General features: G+C 35.6%; 1 protein-coding gene across 1 annotated transcript; it reads left to right on the top strand.

Annotated features, from left to right (window-relative positions):
• The first annotated feature begins 350 nt into the window (after positions 1-350).
• Positions 351-12,298, top strand: LOC138696908 (uncharacterized). The gene is made up of 4 exons (XM_069822386.1): positions 351-570; positions 680-732; positions 1,525-1,605; positions 7,637-12,298. Exons 1-4 carry the CDS (start codon positions 511-513, stop codon positions 8,337-8,339), a joined length of 897 nt encoding a protein of 298 aa, XP_069678487.1. The 5' UTR covers positions 351-510; the 3' UTR covers positions 8,340-12,298.
• The last annotated feature ends 12,091 nt before the right edge of the window (positions 12,299-24,389 follow it).

Genomic DNA, 24,389 nt, shown 5'->3' with positions numbered 1-24,389 from the left:
GCTCCAAGCAACTATCGCGAGAAATGCAAAAAAATCATCCCAAGCTTCGCAACTGTAGATACCAGAGCGTTCTTCAGGATGGCTCTGGTATATACTTAACTGTGGTCACACAAAGAGTACAGAATTCTTTACTTTTTGGTAGCAGATTGCAGAGCCACCTATTGGTGGCTATCTCCTCTGCGCATTGAAGGAGATTCAATTGAGAATAGTAAATATAATCTTTGGTAACAAATGGAAACATTTTTCAGTCAACATAGATACTATATCCTGCAATTTACTTTAAAAAATACGAAAGATAATCTCTGTATTTATCCTAGTTAATATATAAAGATATAAAATTAATAAGTTTAGAGCAACTTTCAGAGTATATAGTTGTGTGAGAATGCAACATAACGAAGAAAGCTAAATATGGCGCCGTCAAGGCTATGTGACAGCATGAGTAGAGAGTTGAGGTGGAGCAAACAATAAGGGGAAAAACAAACGTCTTTGAAAAAGCATAATTCATTTCAGATGGAGGCATTTACGAAATTTGCAACGTATTCCGTGGTTTTTTTCAAACTATTCCATATAGTAAGTAAAATATGAACCCCGAAAAATATATATCTTGAAAATAGTGGTTACGCCTCTTTATAACATGACAATTAAGAATTATTTTATAACAAGTATGAATGTTTTTCAGGTAGACGCAAAATTTTGTGCCTTTGAACTAAATGGAGAGCCAAAATACTATGCGTATGTATCTGCCTAGCTTATTTAAAGTAATTTTTGTTACACTAATATGAAATAGTAAGTACAACGCAAAAGTGATTTGTATGACTAATAATTCAATCATATCTCAACTCGTTATAATGACAATCGCGTTTTGATTATTTTTGTATCGTCACAATCAACGAATGTTGATAACAAAATGATAGGGAGAAAGAACATTAATGAAACAGTTGTCATTACAGTTTACTCATGCATAATGTGGGAGTTGCTTATTCACTTTTTCTGTGAGTGCACTTTGGACTCTTACAACGCTGTTATCAGAAACTAGTGTCTCAGTCTTAGATTCAAAAATTCACAGTAACTTAGTCATTTCTTATCTGCATGAACAAACTGAAATATATACTATGTAGGTTATGCTTAGGGGATGTGAAGGGAACGGACACTTTTGTAGTCCAACCCGTTTGACACTTAAAATTCTTTGCTTACCTCTGAATTTGAGGCATAGTAACTTAATAATGGGTTGAGAATGTAACAGAAGTTCTTGTTTGAACATCCTTTGAAGTTCCCTAGTGCCGTTTCCTTACACTGTCAGCCGACATTGCCGATTATTTCATTGCATTTCTTGAACAGGTGGACTTTATGATTTCTTTCTTGAAGCTATTCTATGGTCCTTTGTATAGTAAACAGCATCTGTAATTAAACTTCCGTATGTAAATGAACGTGACAAAAATTATATTTCTCGCCAAAATTCCTGTGTCATTTATGAAGACAACAAAATTAGCCTATGTTTGTTAATAATTGCATATCTCTTTTTAGGTGTCCTAGAAATGAATACTGTTGCAATTTTGGCTGTTGTGTAACACCATCTTTTCAGTTCTATCAGCTGTGGTATTATTGGTAAGTTTTATAAGTTAATAATTTAACTAATATCACTGACTGAGGTCAAGTCGTCACCATTACTATTCTCGATCAGAATTTAGTACTAAAGATGTATTAATAATGATTCAAGTTGTTAAATTATTGTACGATAATTCTTCATTAATGAACACCACAGTCAACATTATCATTATCAGTGTCACTGTTATCGTCATTGTTATAGCCACCACCACGATCATTATTATTAGTGATGGAGGAAATAATTTAAATACCGATATGTTGATATTGCAATATATTGCAAACCTAATTTCGATAATCGATATATATTGCAGAAAATATATCGATATATCGAACGATTATCGATATATCGCTATTCCGTAAGCAAATTGCATTTTCAGGTGTACATTTACTATATTACAATAAAATTACTTACATTTTAATATTCCTTTCTACCATTGAAATTAACATCATAACAGTCAAAAGCATAAATGTAAAATTGTAACAATAAACAATACATTTTCAATACCATAAAGATGTAGACCCTAACCTAAATCAAAATTATGGTGGAGGTAAGGTGAGCTTATAGTGGGAAAGAGTTAAGTGAATTCTGCCTGGTCGAGTATTTGATATTGTAACAAGATATTTTATATAGGATTAAATCCAGGACACAGATATAATGCTCTTTTATACCTAACAACGCAATCATTTTTAAATACAAGTAAACAGAACTTGTAATTATTTTTAAATGTAAGTAAACTGTACTTAGAGTTTTAACAAACTTCACAAGTGATTTGATACAATCCTTCTGTAGTAAGTTCCCATTGCAAGTTATTGTTACACTCTAACATTCCAAACAACAATGGTGATGATGATAGGGATAAAATTTTTATGCACCAAAAAAATATAATAAGAAAACAGAATGTCAGTAGTAGGTTGTGCATAGAAATCATTGCCGTTAACAAATGTCACATCGGTATTAAATTCTTGTTTCTCTTACCATTTCAGAATATAGAAATAAAAGTTTTGATACCCATTTGAGGTCAGACGGTTCCCTTTCAGGGTGGAGGTTCCTCTTGCTTGGAGAACGTTAATAACAATATTAAAACAGAAGTAGAATTATCAGAGTTGTCTAATGTGGATTTTGTTGTTGTTGATAATGATGATAATTCCACAAAAAACGATAAATTTATGAGAAAATCGATAGGTATATTATACAATATATTGAATCAAAATTTCGATACCAATATATCGAAATATCGAAACGAAAATATCGGTATTTCGTAAAAACCGATATACTGTTCCCATTTATAATTATTATCATTAAAGTCGTCACTGCGATCAATGTCATAATAGTCGTAACTATCACAGTGAAATATTTTTAGCCAAGGAAAAGTAAATAACTGCTTATTATTCAGCAATAAAATTGTATTTGGTGACTGCTAATACGTCACCTTGAATTTCCATTCATAGGCCTACTTTGTAAATGAGAGTCTAAAGTCATGTCCTTCATGAAGTTGAAATGTAACGAACTCTGTAAATGGAGTCACAGTCACGTCCATTTTAAAGTTGAAGTGGCGGTGATCTAGTGATTAAAATGTTGGACTTACAATCATGTGGATCCAGACGCGATCCCTGGCATATCCCCGATTTATAACTTGCGTTGGGTAAGTCCGTGGACCAGGTAACACGGGTTTTCTATTGCAGCTCTAGATCCCCTGCGGCATCCAAAAAAATCTCCATCAACATCTCATCTCACTGTGGAACATTAAGGTGTATTGCAAATTGGTTAGGGTCAGAAGGTACTTTTCTTGTTTCACGAACTAAGTATGTCACTATTTCAGCATGAAATAAGACAATATTGCACTGTGTCCAGTCTTTGGATTGTGATTTTACTTTAAAGGTTGTTGGTCAGGACCGAACTTAAATGTTTATTAGGGAGAGAAAAACAAAATGTTCACAAAACATTTTTTTTACATGAAAAAATTAATGTGTTAAATCACATATTACTGAAATGGTATATGAGGAGCATAATTTCAAAACCTATTAAGTCCCCCAGTGGAAGAAATTATATTTGTTACTTTCTATTTATTTATCTTTCATGCTGTGAAGTCTGATGGTTCCAAGTCGTCATATTTGTAAACTGTGAAACCAGTACTTAAAAATGGTTTTGTGCAGTGTTTTGAAACTTCTCTGGTTTACAAGTAATCCAGTTTTTCATCGTTCGTGTAAAAAAAAGTTGCACATAATATGTTTTGAAACGATGCTCCTCATATGTTTTCAATAGGCTTTAAGAAATGAACTATTACTGAAGGGTTAAAACTAAATAGTCTAATTCTCAAGAGTGTTTATAAACGTTGTTGTTGTTTTCTAATGCCAGGCGTTTGACAATAAAGCCATTTGACCTCTTGCACTCCAATATTTTTCAAAGATATTATCATGACCAGCCAATGAAGCACAGATTTTGAGGTGTTCCGAATCCATTTCTTGGTTTGAGTTGCACAATGGGCAGTTAGGGGACTGATATATTCCAATTCTATGCAGGTGTTTAGCCAAACAATCATGGCCTGTTGCCAATCTAAATGCAGCTACAGACGATTTTCGTGGTAAATCGGGAATTAACTGTGGATTTTGATGCAGAGAGTTCCATTTTTTCCCTTGGGATTGTGTTATCAAATTTTGTTTGTTTAAGTCTAAGTATGTAGATGTAATAAATCTCTTCACAGAGTAATATATAGATTTAGTAACAGGTCTGTAAGTAGCAGTGCTGCCCTTCTTTGCTAAAGCATCCGCATTCTCGTTTCCCAGGATTCCACAATGGGATGGTATCCATTGGAATACAATTCATTTATTGAGTGATATTGAGAGAGCATTTTAGTTATTTCTGCTGTTTCAGATGAAGGTGTGTGTTTAGAGACGATTGATAGAATAGCTGCTTTGGAGTCTGACAATATAACTGCATTCCTAAATTTATTGATGTGGCATAGAAGATTCCTGAGACAAGTTTATAAACGTGAATTTTCAGTTCGGATACAAGTGTGCAACACAATTAGGCTACACAAATTTAAACTGACATAGACTATATCTGTTTATCAATTTTTCTTGCATCTATTTTTTAATATTTTCACTAAAGTATGCCTGCATTTGCTTTTAAAATGTCATCTTCTTTTTTCTTGATTGTAAGATTGATTCTTTATTAAATTTGTTCATCAGCTGAGCGGTTTTTTTATTTCTCTTGTCCAAGCGATATTCCAATTTCAGTAACAGATAAGGTTGCCAGGCATTGTAATCAAATTTCTTTAGCTTGTTGTCTTAGTACTTTATTTAAATTGTAGAGTTTCAACATTCATTAAAATATTGGCGAGGAGGGGGGGGGGGGTAATGACAAATGTTTGTCGTGTGGGCGGCCCTGTGCTAGTGGTTGTAATTGGTTGACTGCTAATGCTAAGCTTCTTGGGAATCTTTCGTGGGTCATCTAGAATTTATGTTCATAAACTAGCCGTATCTGTGCGCTCCGCTGCACCCGTTAGAAATAAATATAAAGTAATTACATAATTAAAATAGGACGTTTGATCCAGAGAACATTCGAGTTTGATAGAAGGATAAATCGTTTATTATGTTACTTAATTTAAATTGTATTAAAAAAAATTAAAATGCGATCATTTTGATCCAGAGACCACTCATTTGGTCATAAAAATTATTTTAGGATATACAGGAAACGATTGCCTATCAATTTTTCTGTGCATAAGAAGCTATTTTAATCTTACCTGTCCTTTATTCACTCAGAAGTTACTGTAATAACATTATAGCATTATGTCCATCTAGAGAAACTACACTTTCCAATGGTGAATTAATAATTAATTATACAAATCGGTTAATTTAGCTTCCGATATTACTTCATACAAACACAGAAACATTCTCTGTAGGTATGTTTCATAGCTTTCGATTGTTGTTGTCGTCCAAGGCCCCTTACAGACATAGTCATTTGTTTTTTATTTAATTACACTGCCTTACATGGCGTTGTTATTGTAATTTTGAAACTCATTTATCTCATTAAATATCAGTCCTATCAAAATTTTGCATGGAATAAAACTTATCTGAAATTATTTTTAAAGAAACTTTTGTTATGTAATATTTTTCATGAAAATTAATAATAAGGGAGATATTTCGATTTATTTAGTTCAAGCCCCCTTATAACCCCCTTTTAAATAAAATATTTTGAATGTCATATAGCCTAAATTCTAAGTTACAACGAACTTAATTTATAATCAAATTTTCATATAAATCGGTTCAGCCATTATCGCGTGAAAAGGTAACAAACATCCTGACAGACAGACAGACATACAAACAAAATTTCAAAAAAGCGATTTTCAGTTTCAGGGCGGTTAATTATATATGTTAGGACCAATTACTTTTGGAAAATAGAAAATTACCAGAAAAATTTCGGCTACAGATTTATTATTAGTATAGATTGTAAATGGCAGTCTCAGCCATGTCCTTTGTAAGAGTTGAAATGTAACGAAATTGTAGGAATGTAATGTTACAATATAGTACATTAAAATGTACAGTGTGGGCAGTTTAAAGTCCTGAAGCATTGCTTGACTATCAGCAGCCTGAACCCCATGCAGTTACTGGCATTCTGTGACATCTTCGTTTTCTTTACCGGTCAATCAGAAAAACCTGTTTTATTAAATTTAACCATTAACTTTAAAATTGCTTTTCGTGTTGGAACTGGGCTGTCAGAAAATTTATGTCTACATGCTTTCTTGTCCTGCCACACAACTTTCTGCACTTGATGTATGTACGTCTTCAAAATGAATATACAATGACATAGAGGATATCTCTCCATTGCACAACACTAATGTACAGTCTTAGAAAAAAGTTTTGTCGCATAGATTACTTTATAAGTCTCAGAAAGGAGGCAGTGCACATGATCAGACATACAACGAAACAAAACTAATTTTGTGCGAGATCATGCGTATTTGCTTGGTTTCCGCAAAAAACCAATCCGCGGAAAGTCTAAAATTCCACATTCAGTATTCCCAACCTAACACACATAACAATTTCCCTCTTCTTACCGCTTAAGTGACATATTGATTTTACTGCTTTAGGCTTTTAACATATTATTTTTAGAGACGTTCAGTATAGTAATAATTATAAATTGGAAACTTACCACTCCAATTTCACCTAAATTGCACTGTTAATTATTGTTTTTAAATATTTGCAAAAATTAAGTAAACTCTACAACTCCACTAAAGTTACTGCATTCGTGATGCAAGTAACATTAAGGAAGCCGTGAAAAAATCAACAAGATTCCAGACTCATCATAGACTGGGGGAAAAAAAAGACAGACATATATCACAGCCTGCTGGAGTATAGTAAACACAGAAAACATTTTAAAGCAACAATGTTGAAGATAGATGTTTTTGTTTTGCAAATTTGCCGTCATTGAACAGAAACCAAGATGGAGATTTCATTGCAGCTAATTAGAAATTCCTCTTTCAGGTATGTAATAAACTATCTTCGCACAAAATAATGTACGATACACGAGCGGTATGTTTTCTTTCAATCCTCGGAAATTAAAAAAAGCTCAACTACGTTTCGCTTTTTCAAAGTTTTCCTCGAACATGCAAACTTCAACATACCGCTCTTGTAACACATATTACTATTATTACCTCAACTAGTCATTCTCTTGTGAATCAGGTTGCTTGTCCTCTGATCATGCATACTGCCTCCTTTCTGGGCCTTATAAAGTATCTATGCAACAAAATTTTTTTCCAAGACTGTACTCTCTAATGAAATCTCACTCATGACTAACTGCAGACGGGAAGAGTGCCTCGATATCATGCAGGGTATATCAGTGATTGCATGGCGCTTGGGCCACCAACTGGCCAAGCAATGCTTCAGGACTTTTAAACTGCCTGGTCTGTATAAAAAAATTGATGAGCATCAGAAAGTACCTTTTGCTTTACGAACTAAGTATTTCACTCTTTTGGCATGCAGTAAGACAGTACTCCACTGTGTCCAATCTTTAGAATTTGATTTTCTTTTGAAGGTTGCTGGTGATCTTTATGTTCTTGCTGTGCTCTGGTGGTGGTTGGTGGTACCGGTACTGGCTGCAGAGCCGATACAGAACTGGGCCAGGCTCGACTCTCCCTATTACAGCTCCCAGCCTGCAACCCACGCCAGGGACACAGGCAAGACGAGCTTCTCGGCCACGCATGGCACGTGTGAGTTACAACCCTACAAGGGACACAGTAGTGCTGCACCGTGTCTGGAAGGGACCGAACAGTGCTATCCACCGCAACTGTCCCCCTCCATCGTACAGCTCTGCCCAGGCTGATGTTAGCAGCAATACGAGTCCACACTACAGTGGTTCGTCACATCCGCCCATGTCACATCCGAATGCAACGTCTCTGTTCCCTCAGTCGTCTGCTGCGCAGGAGTGTCCATATTACCAACTCTACGGCCCGCCACCCAGTTACGACTCTGTAATGTCCGAACTTGGGGATAGTTTTATTCCATCGTTGCCAACAAGGCAGATTAGTTCTGTGTCAAGTCCACAAGACGTCTGTCCTCCTGTAGGATCTGCAGAAGTTCGGCATTCTCCACAAGCCACCAGTCCTGATAATCATTGTACAGAAGCAACAAATATGTTACCAAATGCATGCAGTGGACCAAGCACAAATGCCTCTCCACAGAATATGGATTGTGCTCAGCAGGGGCGTGGTGCACGTGAAGGTGAAATGCATTCTTAATTCTAGATCTGCTCTCTGAATTTCCTTTACTATGCATAAGGCTGGTTGAGAGGGGCACTGTACAATTGCTTGCATTTAATCTTCAACACAGATCAGAAATGTCTTACCAAGCATCATGCTGCTTTACATTTGAATCTTCCTTGTTATGATAACCTTGTTTTTGCTCAGGTTGGTCGATTATAGACTTGATTACATTTTAAATTACCCAGAATTAGGCGTGATGTACCCGACCGTTTTGCGGTATTTCTTGCCTAAGTCAACACAAAGTTATCTGTGATTTAAAAAGAAAAACTGTAAACACCAATGTATATATGTGTTATTGTGACAAGTTTTCTTTTACGAAACAGTGAATCATTTCATGTATCAACATGTCGCAGATTGTCTGATCTCACATTTATTGATGATTTATTAATATATTTGTTTTTTTTTTATGCATTCCTAAGATGATAGGATTAATGTCTTTTTTTTTCCTCTCTCTTCATTCTTAAGGTATTCTTACCTCTGTTTGAGAGCCATTTTTTCTGTGATATATACATGAAAAGAAACAATCATTTTCACTTTAGCAACGTTAATTGATGTGTAAAAGGAAACCTATTTTCTTATGCCAATTTAAATATGTTACCACAAATTCATGTTGTATTTTAAATACTGTGATGCTTTGTTGGTTCATTTAGAGAGCAGAGTTGGCAATTGGTTTTGTCTTCTGACAGTTAATAGGTGTCACAATATTGAAAGAGATTGAGTAGGTAGAAGTTGTCTAGTCTCAACTGTACATAGTTTTCCTGAAAATTAAACCGGAACTACAAAGTTCAAATCACTTCCTTTATTATGGTTTTTTCTCGTACTGAAACTTTACACAGACATTCCACACATTGCAGCAGGGGTGTAGGTATGCCACTGATACTTATTTCAAAAGCAATTTTCAGTAATTTAGATATATTAACATTACTCATTCATCGTGATTATGAAGTGTTATAGGTAATGTAATCTGTAATCTTTAATATTTCTATTCCTGGAATTGCAAGATAAGTTACTGATAATTGTGTAATATCAATTGTCTAACTGGATGAATCATCTAAGATATATGCGATCCCACAAAATATAAAAAAGCCATGCTCCACTATCAGCCACAAGGGAAGAGAACATTTATTTATTTATTTGTTCTGGTGTAGTTAAGGCCACCAGGGAAAAAAAAACACTATAAACAAAGTAAAGTCACACAAAAATATACACAGGTTGCAGTCACACAAACTTTAAATGAGTGATTAAGTATAATTAATTGTATCCTAATTAACTAACATAAACAAGAAACTTGCGATTTTAATCTAGAGTAAAAAACACAAATCAACACTTCTAGCAATACCTAAAAAGCATTAAACAAGACTTAATTTTGAATTGTGATAAAGTCCGGCAGTCCCTGACATCATTAGGTAACGAATTCCAGAGACGTGGTATTTCTGCAGTGTAGGAGGATGAGTATAGAGACGTTCTATGATGAGGGATAGAAAGAAGTGCTTGATGCCGGTTTCGAAGAGTTGTAAGAAATTGAAAGCGCGATAAGAGATAATTCGGAGTAGAAGTATGCATGATTCTAAACAGAAGAGACAGTGAATGTATTGTTCTTCGTTCCTTCAGACGCACCCATGAAAGTAACTGGAGGGAAGGTGTTATATGGTCAAATTTACGAGTATTGCAGATGAATCGTATGCACACATTATGAACACGTAGTCTCTCATTGGGTCGTCCAAGGAAATGGATGGCATAAAAATTGCTCTTTGAGACCATAACAGCCCATGTGGCCTACTTGTTCTGGAAGATGATGATGATGAATATCAAAATATTATATGATAAGAGCCAAAGTTATGTACTTCAGTATAATAAAGACAAATTTCTAGATACTATTGGATGACCATTCAACCCACAAAAATGTCATATTATATTCATCATCATCATCATCATCATCATATCCGTAACGTATTAGACCCTACAGAATCTGTTACGGTCTCATGCCAGCGCTTTCGTGGTCTTCCCAATTTCCTCTTTTCTCTTGGTACATAAGTAAGAATCTGTTTAGGCCATCTAGTGCGATCCATCCTTTCGACATGTTTTTTCCACTGAAGTCGATATTGTTGAACAAAATTAACTATAGGATCCATTTTTAGTTCCTGCAATATGTCCACATTTTTACGGTGTTCCAGCAAAGAGCATCCCGCTGTTCGTCTCATGAACCTCATTTCAGCTGTCGTCAGCCTTTGCTCATCAGCTTTTCTGATTGTCCATGCCTCGCTACCGTAAGTGAGGACTGGTCGAGCTAGTGTTTTATATACCTTTAGCCTTGTATGTTTCTGAACATGGGATGATTTGAAGACGGTGTTAATTACGCCAGTGATTTTTATAAATTTGGATATTTTGTTCGACATATCTTCATCAGTGATGTAAGAGAGGTTATAACCTAAATAGTTAAAGGAATTAACACGTTCAATTAAAGTATTATTTATCATGATCTTACTTGGAATTGGATTCTCTCCCGAAAATGCCATGGCTTTTGTTTTCTCTTGTGAGATTTCCATATTGAAATCTGAGGCGGTTATTTGCAAATTATAAATGGCTCTTTGTAAAGCATCCTCTGTTTTAGCGATAATAACCTGATCGTCGGCAAACATTAGTGTATTGAGAACTATGTTTCGATTAATTTGAATTCCAGCATGATGACTTTGCCTCCAAATGTATAAAATATGGTTCATATATATATGTATTAAACAACAGAGGGGAAAGACCGCACCCTTGTCTAATACCTTGGTTTATGGAAGTCCAGCTAGTAGTTCCGCGTTCAGTTCTTATGGCAATTTCATTTTGTTGATATAAATTATAAATGGAGAGAATGATTTTGTTTGGCACATTATCATAGCGTAAAATCACTAAAAGTTTATTTCTATCAACGCTATCAAATGCTTTTATGAAATCAATAAAAGCCAAGTGGGTTTGAATATTAAATTCTCTGTGTTTTTAATTAAAATCTTCATGGTGAAATAGCTGTCACAACATGATCTTCCTTTTCGGAATCCAGTCTGTTCTTCAGTGATTTTGTCTTCGTAAAGATGTGATAGTTTATTTTTGATTATGGCTATATAGATCTTATATCCCGAATTGAGAAGACTTATACTTCTGTAATTTTCACATAGTTTTTTGTTTCAGCAGTAAATTCTTATGATTTCCACAAACAGTAATATATAAACCTAAAATAGCTAAATAAAATTTATCTGCCCTTCTAATGGAACAGTTTTTGAGAATTATAATTGGGATCAGTGCCCCCTTTCTTAAAGTTAAAGTAGGAAAGTGTAATTAGCTCACCAAATTATCGTTTGTATTAGTTGTGGCATTTTATCTCCTAACAGAATATATGTCCTACAATGGTAAAATGAATGGTTTTTGTAGAAACGATGTATTTTATTCTTGAACTAATAGTTGATCATTCACATAAACAAGATAGCTTTTAGACAACAATGTATATGTACAAAATCAGGAGCTACTAAAGAATTTCAATAATGTTGCTCTTTAATAAACATTTACCATAAAAAATATCTTTAGATCTTTACTTATCGAACATAAACCTATAAATATACGATACCTAAATGTTCTGTCCACTAGTGATCAAAATGTTCCAAGCACGCACCGAAAGTAACTTTAATTTCCTCACCCCTGCTGCAACCATGTCAGTAATTCACACAGTTCTGACGTGAATATGGTCTCGAAATTGGGTGATATACATATTTTGGATGCAAGTCTAGTACGTATTTTATTGGACCATTTCTTATACGTAGTATTACATGAATTTATGTTTAATTTTGTTTGAAATGTTATGAATCTTGTTATGTGTGACTTCATGTTCCTTCATATGTTTGATTGATTTGCTGTTCTATACACACATCTATATATGAAATATATACAATTTTAATTGATTTTGTTATATTCATTTCGATACAATTTTACAATGAATATAAAGGGTTTCAAACTAGACATGACTAATCCACATGAAATAGTTTCAGAGATATTCAAGGCTTAAATTCAACTATGAACAGTTAAATCCATATGATGTCAAACTTAATCTCACAATCGCAGTGTTCAGCAATTAAGAAAACAATTATTCATGCTTACCACAAGGTAGATTAAGATAAGAAACTTAATTTTTGTGGTTTTGTGTGTTAGTCACGTGTGGCTGGAAACCAATGCTTAATTTGTAAAATTTAAAGTACTTGGCCCCTGAAATCTGGCCGAGGTGGAGATGAGTCCAGGGGATGACCCTCTCCTGAGATAGTCTTTTCCGTTTGATTCTGAAATAGGGCCTAGAAATGATTCACGTAAAAAATTATAACAAAAACCAGAAATATTGATTTATTATTTTTAAATATTTTTTCTGATACTATTATTAAACATTCAGTATTATTTCCCCAATAACTACATATGTAGATGAAATTATTGGGGATCATCAGTGTGATTTTAGGTGTAATAAATCGATTACTGATCAGATTTTTTGTATTAGACAGATATTGGAGAAAAAATGGGAGTATAAGGGTACAGTACATGAGTTATTCAGAGATTTCAAAAGGCATATGACTCGGTTAAAAGAGAAGTTTTATATAATATTTTTATTGAATTTGGTATTCCCAAGAAGCCAGTTCTATTAATTAAAATGCGTCTCAGTGAAACATACAGCAGAATCCATATAGGCCAGTTTCTGTCTGATGTTTTTCCAATTCCCTGCGGGCTGAAGCACAGAGATACAGTATCACCTTTACTTTTTAACTTTTCTCTAGAGTATGCCAATAGGAAAGTTCAGAAAAACAGAGAGGGTTTGGAATTGAATGGGTTACATCAGCTGCTTGTTTATGTGGATGACGTGAATATGTTTGAAAATCTATAAACTATTTGGGAAAACACGGGAATTTTACTTGAAGCAAGGAGGCAGGTTTGGAAGTAAATTCCGAAAAGACTAAGTATATGATTATGTCTTGTGACCAGAATATTGTACGAAATAGAAATATAAAATTAGAAATTTATCCTTTGAAGAAGTGAAAAAATAAAGATATCTTGGAGCAATAGTAACAAATATAAACGACACTTGGGATGAAATTAAACACAGAATAAATATGGGAAATATCTGTTATTATTCAGATGAGAAGCTTCTACTTATACAGGGTGATTCTATATTACAAACTTTTAGGGATGACAGAGGAAACAATTATGAATAACTTTCACATAGGAACTTCTGTCTGGAAACATTCCATTTGCTAGTTACAAGCCTAGATATGTTAGTCAGTGTAACCAGCTGGAATCTAACTGAAGGCCATCCTTTTGAAGTTTGGTTGCAGACGACCTGTTCTTGCAAACGTTGGTGATTTCTCATAAACAGAGGATAACCTAGCTGGCATCGTAAATGATATTTTGATTCATTAAACCTTGCATATTCCTTTGCACTTCCATAAATGAAATGCATATCAGCAAGCAACGGAACACTTCCAGACATGGGTTTCTATATGGAAGTTGTTCAGAATTGTCTTCTCTATCATCCCTAAATGTTTGTAAACATAGTCACCGAATCACCATGTATAAGCACATATTATTCTCTTTTCGAATGTGTGCTGAATTTTTGTATGAAAAAAAAAGTCATAAATTGAATAGGTGCTGTACAGTAGCGTGCAAATTAATCCGAACACGACATATTTTTACATTTTCTGTCATTGTTGGCCTCACAGCTGCTCATACCGCTTTAATTGACATCTGTAGTACGTGTAATTCCATTGTTGAAGGTCTGTCGTTATTATTTTTTTATAATATGTGACATTTTGCCTGTCGTTTTGTACTTATAAGCATTTCAGTTGTGTTGAAGACTTAATACTGCAATCCTGTGTACATTCTGTCGTCTTCACAAATGGATACAACTCCACGAAAACGGTCTAAAATTATAACATTAGCAGAGCATTCTTCTATGACCCAGAGGCAAATTGCTGCAGAATGTCACATCGGTTTGGCTACTGTTAATTCGATCATAAAACGATACAGGGAGACTGGATCCATCACACCCCAGAAAAAAGGAAACTATGGCCGGAAAAGGAAGACTTCACCTGCAGATGATCGTTTAATTGTCAGGAAAAGTAAATTAAATCCTAGACTAACTGCTGTCGACTTAACCCGCGAGTTAATGGCTACCACTGGGGTGAATATTCACGTCACAACAGTGCAGCGTAGGGTTTTGGAAGCTGGACGAAGGGCTCGTAAGCCTATTAAGAAGCAACTGCTAACCCCTGTTATGTGAAAAAAACGCTTAATGTGGGGAAAATTACATCAACACTGGACAGTGAATGACTGGAAGAATGTACTTTTTTCCGATGAGTCTCATTTCGAGGTCCACGGCCACTGTGTTTCTTACGTACGGAAAGGATCCGAAAAAGTAACAGCACCTCATCTCCAACAAGCACCCAAATACCCCCCTAAAGTAATGTTTTGGGGTTGTTTTACACATGAAGGGCCTGGAGCATTAATACCTATCAAGGGAATGATGAATTCTGACAAATATATTCACTTATTGGAAACCAGAATCGTACCCCAGCTGCAAAAATCATTTCCAGATGGCAGAGGTGTGTTCCAACAAGACCTGTCACCATGCCATACGTCTCGAAAAACTACAGAATTCTTCAACAAGAAGAATATTCAGGTACTCCCCTGGCCAGGCAACTCACCCGACATCAACCCCATTGAGAACTTGTGGTCAATTTGCAAAAGAAGAATGCAAAAAATGGATTGTTCTACAAAGGAGAAGATGATTTCTGCCCTCATTGGTGTATGGTTTCGCGATGAAGAAATGAAGAATATTTGTGGAAAATTAGTGGAATCCATGCCAAATCATCTCAGAGCTGTTATTAGGAACAAGGTAGGCCACATAGATTACTGAGGTATGTCTTAGATCCTTTTTTTATCCCGTTTGAATGTTTTTGCATAAGTAATTACGTTGTTCGGATTAATTTGCACGCTACTGTATAGTTTGTGAGATACCTCGAAAAGTTGAGCAAGCCTGTTGACTATGCAAGGAAGTTTTATGAAGTTCGGAAATATGTGTAAAGTCGACAACAATACGTTTTCCAAGAAACATTATCGAAAGTAAAAGCTGATGCATTAATTAATCAGAGGATGAGTTTATTTTTTTTCTTTTGGGGAGCCATGACTTCAAAGTGATAATGGTGAAGATATAGGAGTAAACAAATCAACACCGTTCTGAGAAAAAATTGCTATTAGTGCCTTAAAGGAATCCATTCTCATCATACAAAAACATAAACATGGTAACAACGTTTGAAATTTATATGTTCAAAGAACAATACTCTAAATGTATTATAGGAAAACAAATGTGAGTAAGCATGTAATTCCATTGCAGAACAAAAAGTTACATTTCTTCGAATCAAAGTTCTGCACATTTAAAGGACAAAACTGAAATTCTTTCAATCATGTTGTTGTTGTTATCTAATGCTGGGCTTTGGCAACGAAGCCATTAGCATTCTTGCTCTCCAATATTTCTCTGTGGTGGATCCATCAGGTAGAACTTCACAGGTTTGTAGATGATCTTCAGTCATTTCTTCTTCTTTGTTGCATAGAGGGCAATTTTGATTTGTGTAAATTCCTATTTTATTCAAGTGTTTGGCCAAATAATCGTGTTCTGTAAGCAGTCTGAATTTTGCTACTGCAGATTTACGTGGGATTTCTGGAATAATTTCTGTTTTTTTTTTTATTAAAATGCTCTTTGGCTTTGGTACATAGTGCTTGGTTTTGCTTGATTTTATATTTATTTTTAATTAGTCTCTTGATGGATGTAAAAGGTAGGCTTGTATTTGTATTCTGAATTAAATTGGATCCTTTTTTTGGCAAGAAAGTCAGCAGTTTCATTAACAGCAATTCCGCAATGTGCAGGTATCCATTGCACTGTAGTTTTTGAAGTTGTTGGATCATTTTGTGACATTCTTTAATTTGGATTGACATCATTTTATATGAATTTATTGCATATAATGCTGCTTTAGAATCAGAGAGAATGACAGCATTTTGAAATTTATCTATTCTGTATAGTAGGTGTTGGAGTGAGATATGAATAGCCATTATTTCCGCATCAAAATTTGTTGTATGATATCCTGCTGGTTGATATAATGAGAATAACGCACACGTAATTCCTGATCCTGAGTTGTTATCGATAGTAGACCCATCTGTGTAGATATGTAACCATTCTTCTGGTGGGTATCTATTGTCATTCTTCTGGTGGGTACCTGTCCTCCCGGCCAGGTCCGATGGACCCATTAACCAACGACATGTGTGGCTCTCCAGTCATACTTGGGGTTTACGTGAGTGGGTGATGTAACACAATTACAAACAAAAAATTGGTGCCCACTTAAAAAACGGTTACACTTATGCTAATTAACCTAATGGCAAATCCTTCTTTTAATCATTTCTTATCATAATACACTGCTCTCTGAAACTGAGCATATTGAGACTCAAATCAATGGGTTTTCCAAACATGCTATGAAGTATTTCTTACAAAACAATTTTTATCTCCAAAAGGAAGCAAAAATGAGCAAAATTGCATTAAACTTTTTTGTTTGAAGTATCTCAAAGAATAACCCCCTGAAATGAATGACATTACTTACAGTTCACTCTGTATAGTGACATGACTTTGGACTGACATAGCCTCTGGGTCATGAGGAAATTATAGTTGCATGGAAGGTGGGAGCCAAAAATTGCAAGAGAGATTTTCAGGCTGGTAAAACACATGCTTACATCACTCTCCATGGTTCTTCACTTCTCTATCAGCTATGCCTGAAAAACAAATGCCGGTATAAACATTGTCTTGAACTTTATCATACTGCATTAGGCCAGATGCACACAGAATCAGACGTGATGTGACATGGCGAGACGCTACGTTTTGTTTTACAACGCCTCACGACAGCTTAACACTGTCTGCTCGCAACAACTGATATGCTGGCTGTTTGGGCTTGGAAAACTGGCCTAGGCTAGAAAATGGCATCAATAAAAGAGGACTGTCTATATGAGAAATTCTATTGTATTTGGTTATTATTTCCTAAAGATAATTAATATACCTAAGAATCTATACAATTGAAAGAGTCTTAAAATTAAATACTACTAATGTAGTGCACAAACGTCATTTTGTATGTTTATGACTACTTCACGACTCACAATAAAGAAAAATAATATATTAAATCAATAACGAGTGATAGTATAGAGCAGAAAGTAGGCCTACTACAATTATTATTATCAGTATTATTATTCATGTGACGCTTTCATCTCATTTGCAATTTCTCACATACAGTGAAACCTCTCATTTACGGACATCAAAGGGATATAACAATCAGTCCGCATCTAGGTGTCCATTATTGGAAGGGAGTGTATCCCATCACGCTTTAAATGAAATGTATTACTGTAGTTTAATTCTAAATATAGTATACTACAGTAAATTCTTTGCAACTTTGAACTACTACAGTAGATAGGATCGAAAAAGGAAACTACAGTACTGTGCCATGCAATTTTATTTTAGCTCTACAGCAGTGGTCGTCAGCACTCGCTGAAATGTGCAAAGGGTACGCGGTGCTGTCCCGTGTGCACCGTCGTGCAAGAGGGAGAGATGGCATACCTGCTAGCAGCTACGGAGTGCACCCTAGTGCACTCATTTTCCGCGGGTAAGAGAGACTAGCCCCAGCGTGCTCTGTGCTGACGACCCCTGGTCTACAGTTACGCAGCACTGTAATTTACAGTTTTTAACTTTACCTTTATGTTCAGGCGCCATGTCTCTCGAAACAGAACAACTGATTGAAATGAAGACAATAATCCTACTAACTCTATCATGTGTCGAATACAATTTCACGATCGTGGAAACCTTGGATCCATCAGACAGGTTAAATTTTATGACTTCGTTTATCCACCCGCTTCCAGCTAACAAGGGGTAGCCAGCTGGGCAAGTGGTAGCCTACGAGACCTTTATTGCCTTCTTTCATGTTAGTGAATTTTTGTACGGTTCTCAAAACTAAATTTTCTATTTTTTAACACATTAGGTCTTGAAATCCAAGTTCTGTCCGCAGTCAGGAGATAAAGCAAGCTTTAGGACTGTGAAACAACAGTCCGTGTCCGTATCTGAGTGTGTCCATAAACGAGAGTTAAATTTATCATTATTTCTATATTATTTCAGTTGGGACAGAAAATCTGTCCGTATATGAGGAGTGTCCGTATCTTGGAGGTGTCTGTTAGGAGAGGTTTCATTATATTTTTAGAAACCACATTATTGCCGTGATATTATTTCAAAGATTGTACAGAATGTATCTTTCCTGTACTAAAACAACTAATTTATTCGCATCGAGCTCCATTATGAATAATGTGCACTACACAACAATATAGCATTTGTAGATAGTGAAAGCGTGCAATCATAGCCACTACTAACGCATGCACAGTACACTGCAGCTATCAGACTGTCTCCTTGCAATGAACTTCAAGCAGTCATTCAATGTTGTCTTTAAGTGTCTCCTCATATCTGCTTGCGACCGTCGTGCCACGTCTGATTCTGTATCGCATAATAAGAAATCAATGAGAGACAAGTACAGTACCATCAGACAAAATGTCGCTTCACATCGTGCCGCATCTGATTCTGTGTGCACTCGGCCTTACTATAGACAGAGAGGATAGGGAATTCCTCAGCTATTCAAATTTAATAATAGTACCAATTATATCATAATTTTATTACGATTCTTATTGTAAACAATATTATTAGAGAAAGCCTGATGGCCTTAACTCTGCCAGGGAAAATAAAACTATTATTATTATTATTATTAGGCCTATACTTAAATTGTAACTTTTAAAAAGGCTATTCAAGTACTAGCAGAAGAGGATTTTTATGCTAAATTTCAAACATACGAGCTATTCCATCTCAAATCGACCGAAATATAGAGAAAATTGACCTTACAATTTTTAAATACAATGAAACTTTTTTTTTGTACGTAGAGAACTGTGATACAATGCTTTGTGCAAAGTTTGAGGCATCAGAACTTCATAGTGTTTAAATTTAAAATATTTAAATTTATCGTATTTTCATAAAATTAGCAACTTTAAACTGTTGTGCCTCCGAAACCCTTTCACCCAATGATCAAAATCATGGTTTACTTTGATGCTGAGAAATTAAAGTTTATATTGACATGTAGATTTTCTTACTTTTTATGGAAATGGAGAAATTTAGATTTTTCCTCATTAAGACGCCTTTGCTTAGGAAAAAATATTTTAAAAATATATAGTGAGATTCCACATTGAAAGTACAAATAAACACATATTTTTTTTACTGATAGTATGTTGATAAGAAAGTATTGAAAATATCAAATAAAGAAAATAAATAGTACGTGCGTGAACTAACCAGCTGACTGTGAGATGGGAGCTAGCCAAGATAAGCAAGGCCAGGAGACAAACACGTGATGTTTCATCTAGTAGCGCATAGCTGGGCTAGCTTTATCACAAGTTTTCATAAACACAGGAGTAAAATGACGCCCAATGCTTGCTTATCTTCAGCTTTCAGCCAGTGCGTGCGGTACTGCGCCGTTCAAGTCCAGGCGTGTGAAAATAATCTATTTAATACCCTCGAAACTTATTGCCATACCACTAAGCAAACAATGCCGAATCCCTCTTAATAATTCAAGGTTTTTTTCTCAATATTTTCTTACATTTTTACAAATTGTCAAAAAGCCTAAAAGTAAGTAAAATCAGATTATCTGTCTCTGTGTACAATAAAAATAAGGATTACTTCTTAACATAACCTACCAAATGTCAGCTTCAAAATGAGCTCCAGTTCAATGTTCTGCAGTAAATGGTTCCAGAGTTCTGAGTGCTGAAAGAAGCTTGTTTTTATAAAATACACTAAATTTGTCGTTCAACAATACGAAAACAGTTTGAATTTCGATAGTATATTTTTGAAAATGCACTCTCCTCAGCACCTTGTATAAATAGGGAAAAAATTAGAGTATAGAAAATGCGAGGTTTTTTACTGATCGATTTCATATGGAATAGCCCATATATTCTACGGTAATTATATTAACAAGTGTGAATGAGCTCAGTTGAAACCTTTCAACATGCGAGCACAAATATAAAAAACAAGTTACACATACTTATTGTATGGATGTGAAAATTTATTGTGAATAGTACAAGACTTTGTTTTGTCTAATGGCAGATACTGCACTTTTCATCATTCACCTATATGAAGCCACTTATGTAGATCAATTTACCAACAGGGTTGTTGTCCGGTGTGCCACAGGAAACTAGTCTATTATACACTCGTGATGAGAACAGAGATTATGATTTGTTGAAATGCCACAAGAGAACTGAACTCCTGAAGAAAATCCGTGTCACCTGAACCATGGACTTACCCAACACAAGTAAAAAATCAGGGTTATGCTGGGGAGAATAGCAATCCAGCGCTCTAGCTGTTGGACACCATGGCTTAAATGTATTTGCAGAGAGTAGTCCGATTCTCAAACATTGTGAATGCCTATCCAATCACGTGATATCCCAAATCACCTTATGCACTTAAAAGTACTTTGTTAGCTAAGTGAGCACTATCTACTCAAAGCCAAGACTACTCCATTTTTCGAAAATCTTTCATTGAAACTCCGAAATTTTAGTTAGTATAGACACTTATTGTTTTGTATCTATTTTGTCTATCTACTGTGTTGATCTCATATTTTTATTTACACGCATTTTTTAGTTCATACATCTTTGCTTAAAAGTTGTGGTTTTTCATCTTACTGATAAAACTTGCACAAAGGAAAAATAATATCGATGGTTTACAAACAAAACACATTATCCATTTTGAATCTTGCGTACACTACTTTTAACACTTGAATATAAGTAACTGATTAACTCGGACTTACTCGTGTTAATTATGTAAGCTTGTGCAGCTTACAACTGTTTTGGTGTTACTTGACACCATCTTCAGAGCCTTCTGTGTCTCGGCGCCATCTTAATTTCGCTGCCTGTTGTGTGGGTGCGTTCGTGTGATGAGAATTTGATTAGGGTGTGTTTTAGTGTGTCTGTATATTTCATATTGTTCTAGTGTGTTGAGTTTTTGGTTTTTGGGTTGTATGTGTGTATACAGACATGGAAATCCTACACATACAACCCAAAAACCAAAAACTCAACACATTAGAACAATATGAAATATACAGACGTCCACACCTGTGGAGTAATGGTTAACGCGTCTAGCCCGGAAACCAGGTGGCCCGGGTTTGATTCCCGGTCGGGGCAAGTTACCTGGTTGAGGTTTTTTCCGGGGTTTTCCCTCAACCCAATATGAGCAAATGCTGGGTAAATTTGGTGTTGGACCCCGGACTCATTTCACTGGCATTATCATTCAGACGCTAAATAACCTAAGATGTTGATAAAGCGTCATAAAATAACCTAATACAAAAAATACATACAGACACACTAAAACACCCTAATCAAATTCTCAACACACAGATCAATTTCAGAACACACACACTATTTGATACAACTCCTCATCACACGAACGCACCCACACAACAGGCAGCGAAGTTAAGATGGCGCCGAACACAGAAGGCTCTGAAGATGGTGTCAAGTAATACCGAAACAGCTGTTAGCCGCACAAGCTTACATAATTAACACGAGTAAGTCCGCCAGTTAATCAATTACTTAAAACACATTAAGTAAAAAATATTGCATTCGAAAGTTCTTCTTAGCTATAACTTTTTGTTACCTACTAAGCATACTGTATTACCTCACTGATCACAGTATCTCTAGATTGGTATATTGTATGATGTTATGACTGAGAAACTTAATTGTTTTTATTTATAACAGTAGGCCATAATTAACAGAGTATATGTATATAAGGACTAGCGCTTAGAAGGGTGGAGGTCGAAGTTTGGGATGGGCTACAAGTCACAAGTCATGGTACAGATGTTGCTTTGCTAATTTTCCAGTATGGAGTGTTGTGCACTATATAGAACTGGTGTGTTACAATTTTGAGGTTGTTTTCATTATTTAAGTACGTTTTGTCTCCCTTGTGTGGTTTGGAAGGATATCAAAGTTTCACCTTATTTCATAGTGTATGCATACAGACTGTTAGTTGCAAGGTCTGAGACCTTTGGGGAGGCCGAGATGTATATGGGAGGATAATATAAAAATGGATTTGAGGGAGGTGGGATATGATGGTAGGGAGAGGGACCGATGGCAGGCTGATATGAGGGTGGTAATGAACCTCCGGGTTCCTTAAAAGCATCAATAAGTGATTTCAAAAAGGCGTATGACTCAGTTAAGAGAGAAGTTTTATACAATATTCTTATTGAATTTGGTATTCCCAAGAAACTAGTTCGATTAATTGAAATGTGTCTTAGTGAAACTTACAGCAGAGTCCGTTTAGGCGAGTTTCTATCTGAAGCTTTTCCAATTCACTGCGGGCTAAAGCAGGGAGATGCACTATCACCTTTACTTTTTAACTTCACTCTAGAATATGCCATGAGGAAAGTTCAGGATAACACAGAGGGTTTGGAATTGAACTGGTTACATCAGCTGCTTGTCTATGCGGATGACGTGAATATGTTACGAGAAAATGCACAAACAATTAGGGAAAACGCGGAAATTCTACTTGAAGCAAGTAAAGAGATAGGGTTGGAAGTAAATCCCGAAAAGACTAAGTATATGATTATGTCTCGTGATCAGAATATTGTACGAAATGGAACTATAATAGTTGGAGATTTATCCTTCGAAGAGGTGGAAAAATTGAAATATCTTGGAGCAACAGTAACAAATATAAATGACACTCGGGAGGAAATTAAACACAGAATAAATATGGGAAATGCCTGTTATTATTCGATTGAGAAGCTTTTGTCATCTAGTCTGCTGTCAAAAAATCTGAAAGTTAGAATTTATAAAACAGTTATATTACCTGTTGTTCTGTATGGTTGTGAAACTTGGACTCTCACTTTGAGAGAGGAACAGAGATTGAGGGTTTTTGAGAATAAGGTTCTTAGGAAAATATTTGGGGCTAAAAGGGATGAAGTTACAGGAGAATGGAGGAAGTTACACAACGCAGAGCTGCACGCATTGTATCCTTCACCTGACATAATTAGGAACATTAAATCCAGACGTTTGAGATGTGCAGGGCATGTAGCACGTATGGGCGAATCCAGAAATGTATATAGTGTTAGTTGGGAGGCCAGAGGGGAAAAGACCTTTGGGGAGGCCGAGACGTAGATGGGAAGATATTAAAATGGATTTAAGGGAGGTGGGATATGATGGTAGAGACTGGATTAATCTTGCTCAGGATAGGGACCAATGGCGGGCTTATGTAAGGGCGGCAATGAACCTCCGGGTTCCTTAAAAGCCAGTAAGTAAGTAAATAAGTAAGTATGGTAGACAGTAATAAATGTGTTCCATTTTATAAGTTTTCTATACTAGATGACACTGCATGGCTGTGTCTTGCTGTACCGAGAATCATCCAGGATCCACTGCTTGCTAAAGGAACAGTATTGCCTTCTGGGGCTATAAATTCTATTTGTGCTTCATTCATTTTAGTGGATAAATACAGTATGTTGAACATTAATAATTTTGAGTACTCGATTAACTTGAACTGAACATAGTGCCTATAATGCATGGCACCAATAAGGACCTTCACACATTATGATCTGCTTACAACAGTCAGCTGTTCATATTATATTGTGCTCCCATTGTATTGCATGTCACATAGCGTATGGATATGGAAAGAATAACCAATAGAGCAATACACTTCAAGCCAACAGGATTCTGGGATGTTCGCATAGGCTTCCGCTGCTGGTGTACATGGTGTGTGGATAAGCTTCAGGGCTTCTACTGCATTGTCTTGGTGTTAGTGGCTGACGTTTCGACCGCTCTGTTGTGGTCATCTTCAGAGCAGTAGTACTATATATATACGAGCTCGCAGACTATTTCCTTATCCAACAACTGCTCTGAAGATGACCACAACACAGCGGTCGAAAC

This window comes from Periplaneta americana, chromosome 3, assembly GCF_040183065.1.
Source record: "Periplaneta americana isolate PAMFEO1 chromosome 3, P.americana_PAMFEO1_priV1, whole genome shotgun sequence".
Lineage (NCBI taxonomy): Eukaryota > Metazoa > Arthropoda > Insecta > Blattodea > Blattidae > Periplaneta > Periplaneta americana.
The sequence above is the reverse complement of the archived record's forward strand: the minus strand, read 5'-3'. Positions and strand labels throughout refer to the sequence as shown.

Excerpts from the sequence above, each read along its gene's own strand:
- LOC138696908 (XM_069822386.1), top strand. The coding sequence starts at position 511 with ATGGAGGCATTTACGAAATTTGCAACGTATTCCGTGGTTTTTTTCAAA. Across the intron at positions 571-679 it reads TTTTCAAACTATTCCATATA|GTAGACGCAAAATTTTGTGC; the intron begins GTAAGTAAAATA and ends AATGTTTTTCAG. Across the intron at positions 1,606-7,636 it reads TATCAGCTGTGGTATTATTG|GTTGCTGGTGATCTTTATGT; the intron begins GTAAGTTTTATA and ends TTTCTTTTGAAG.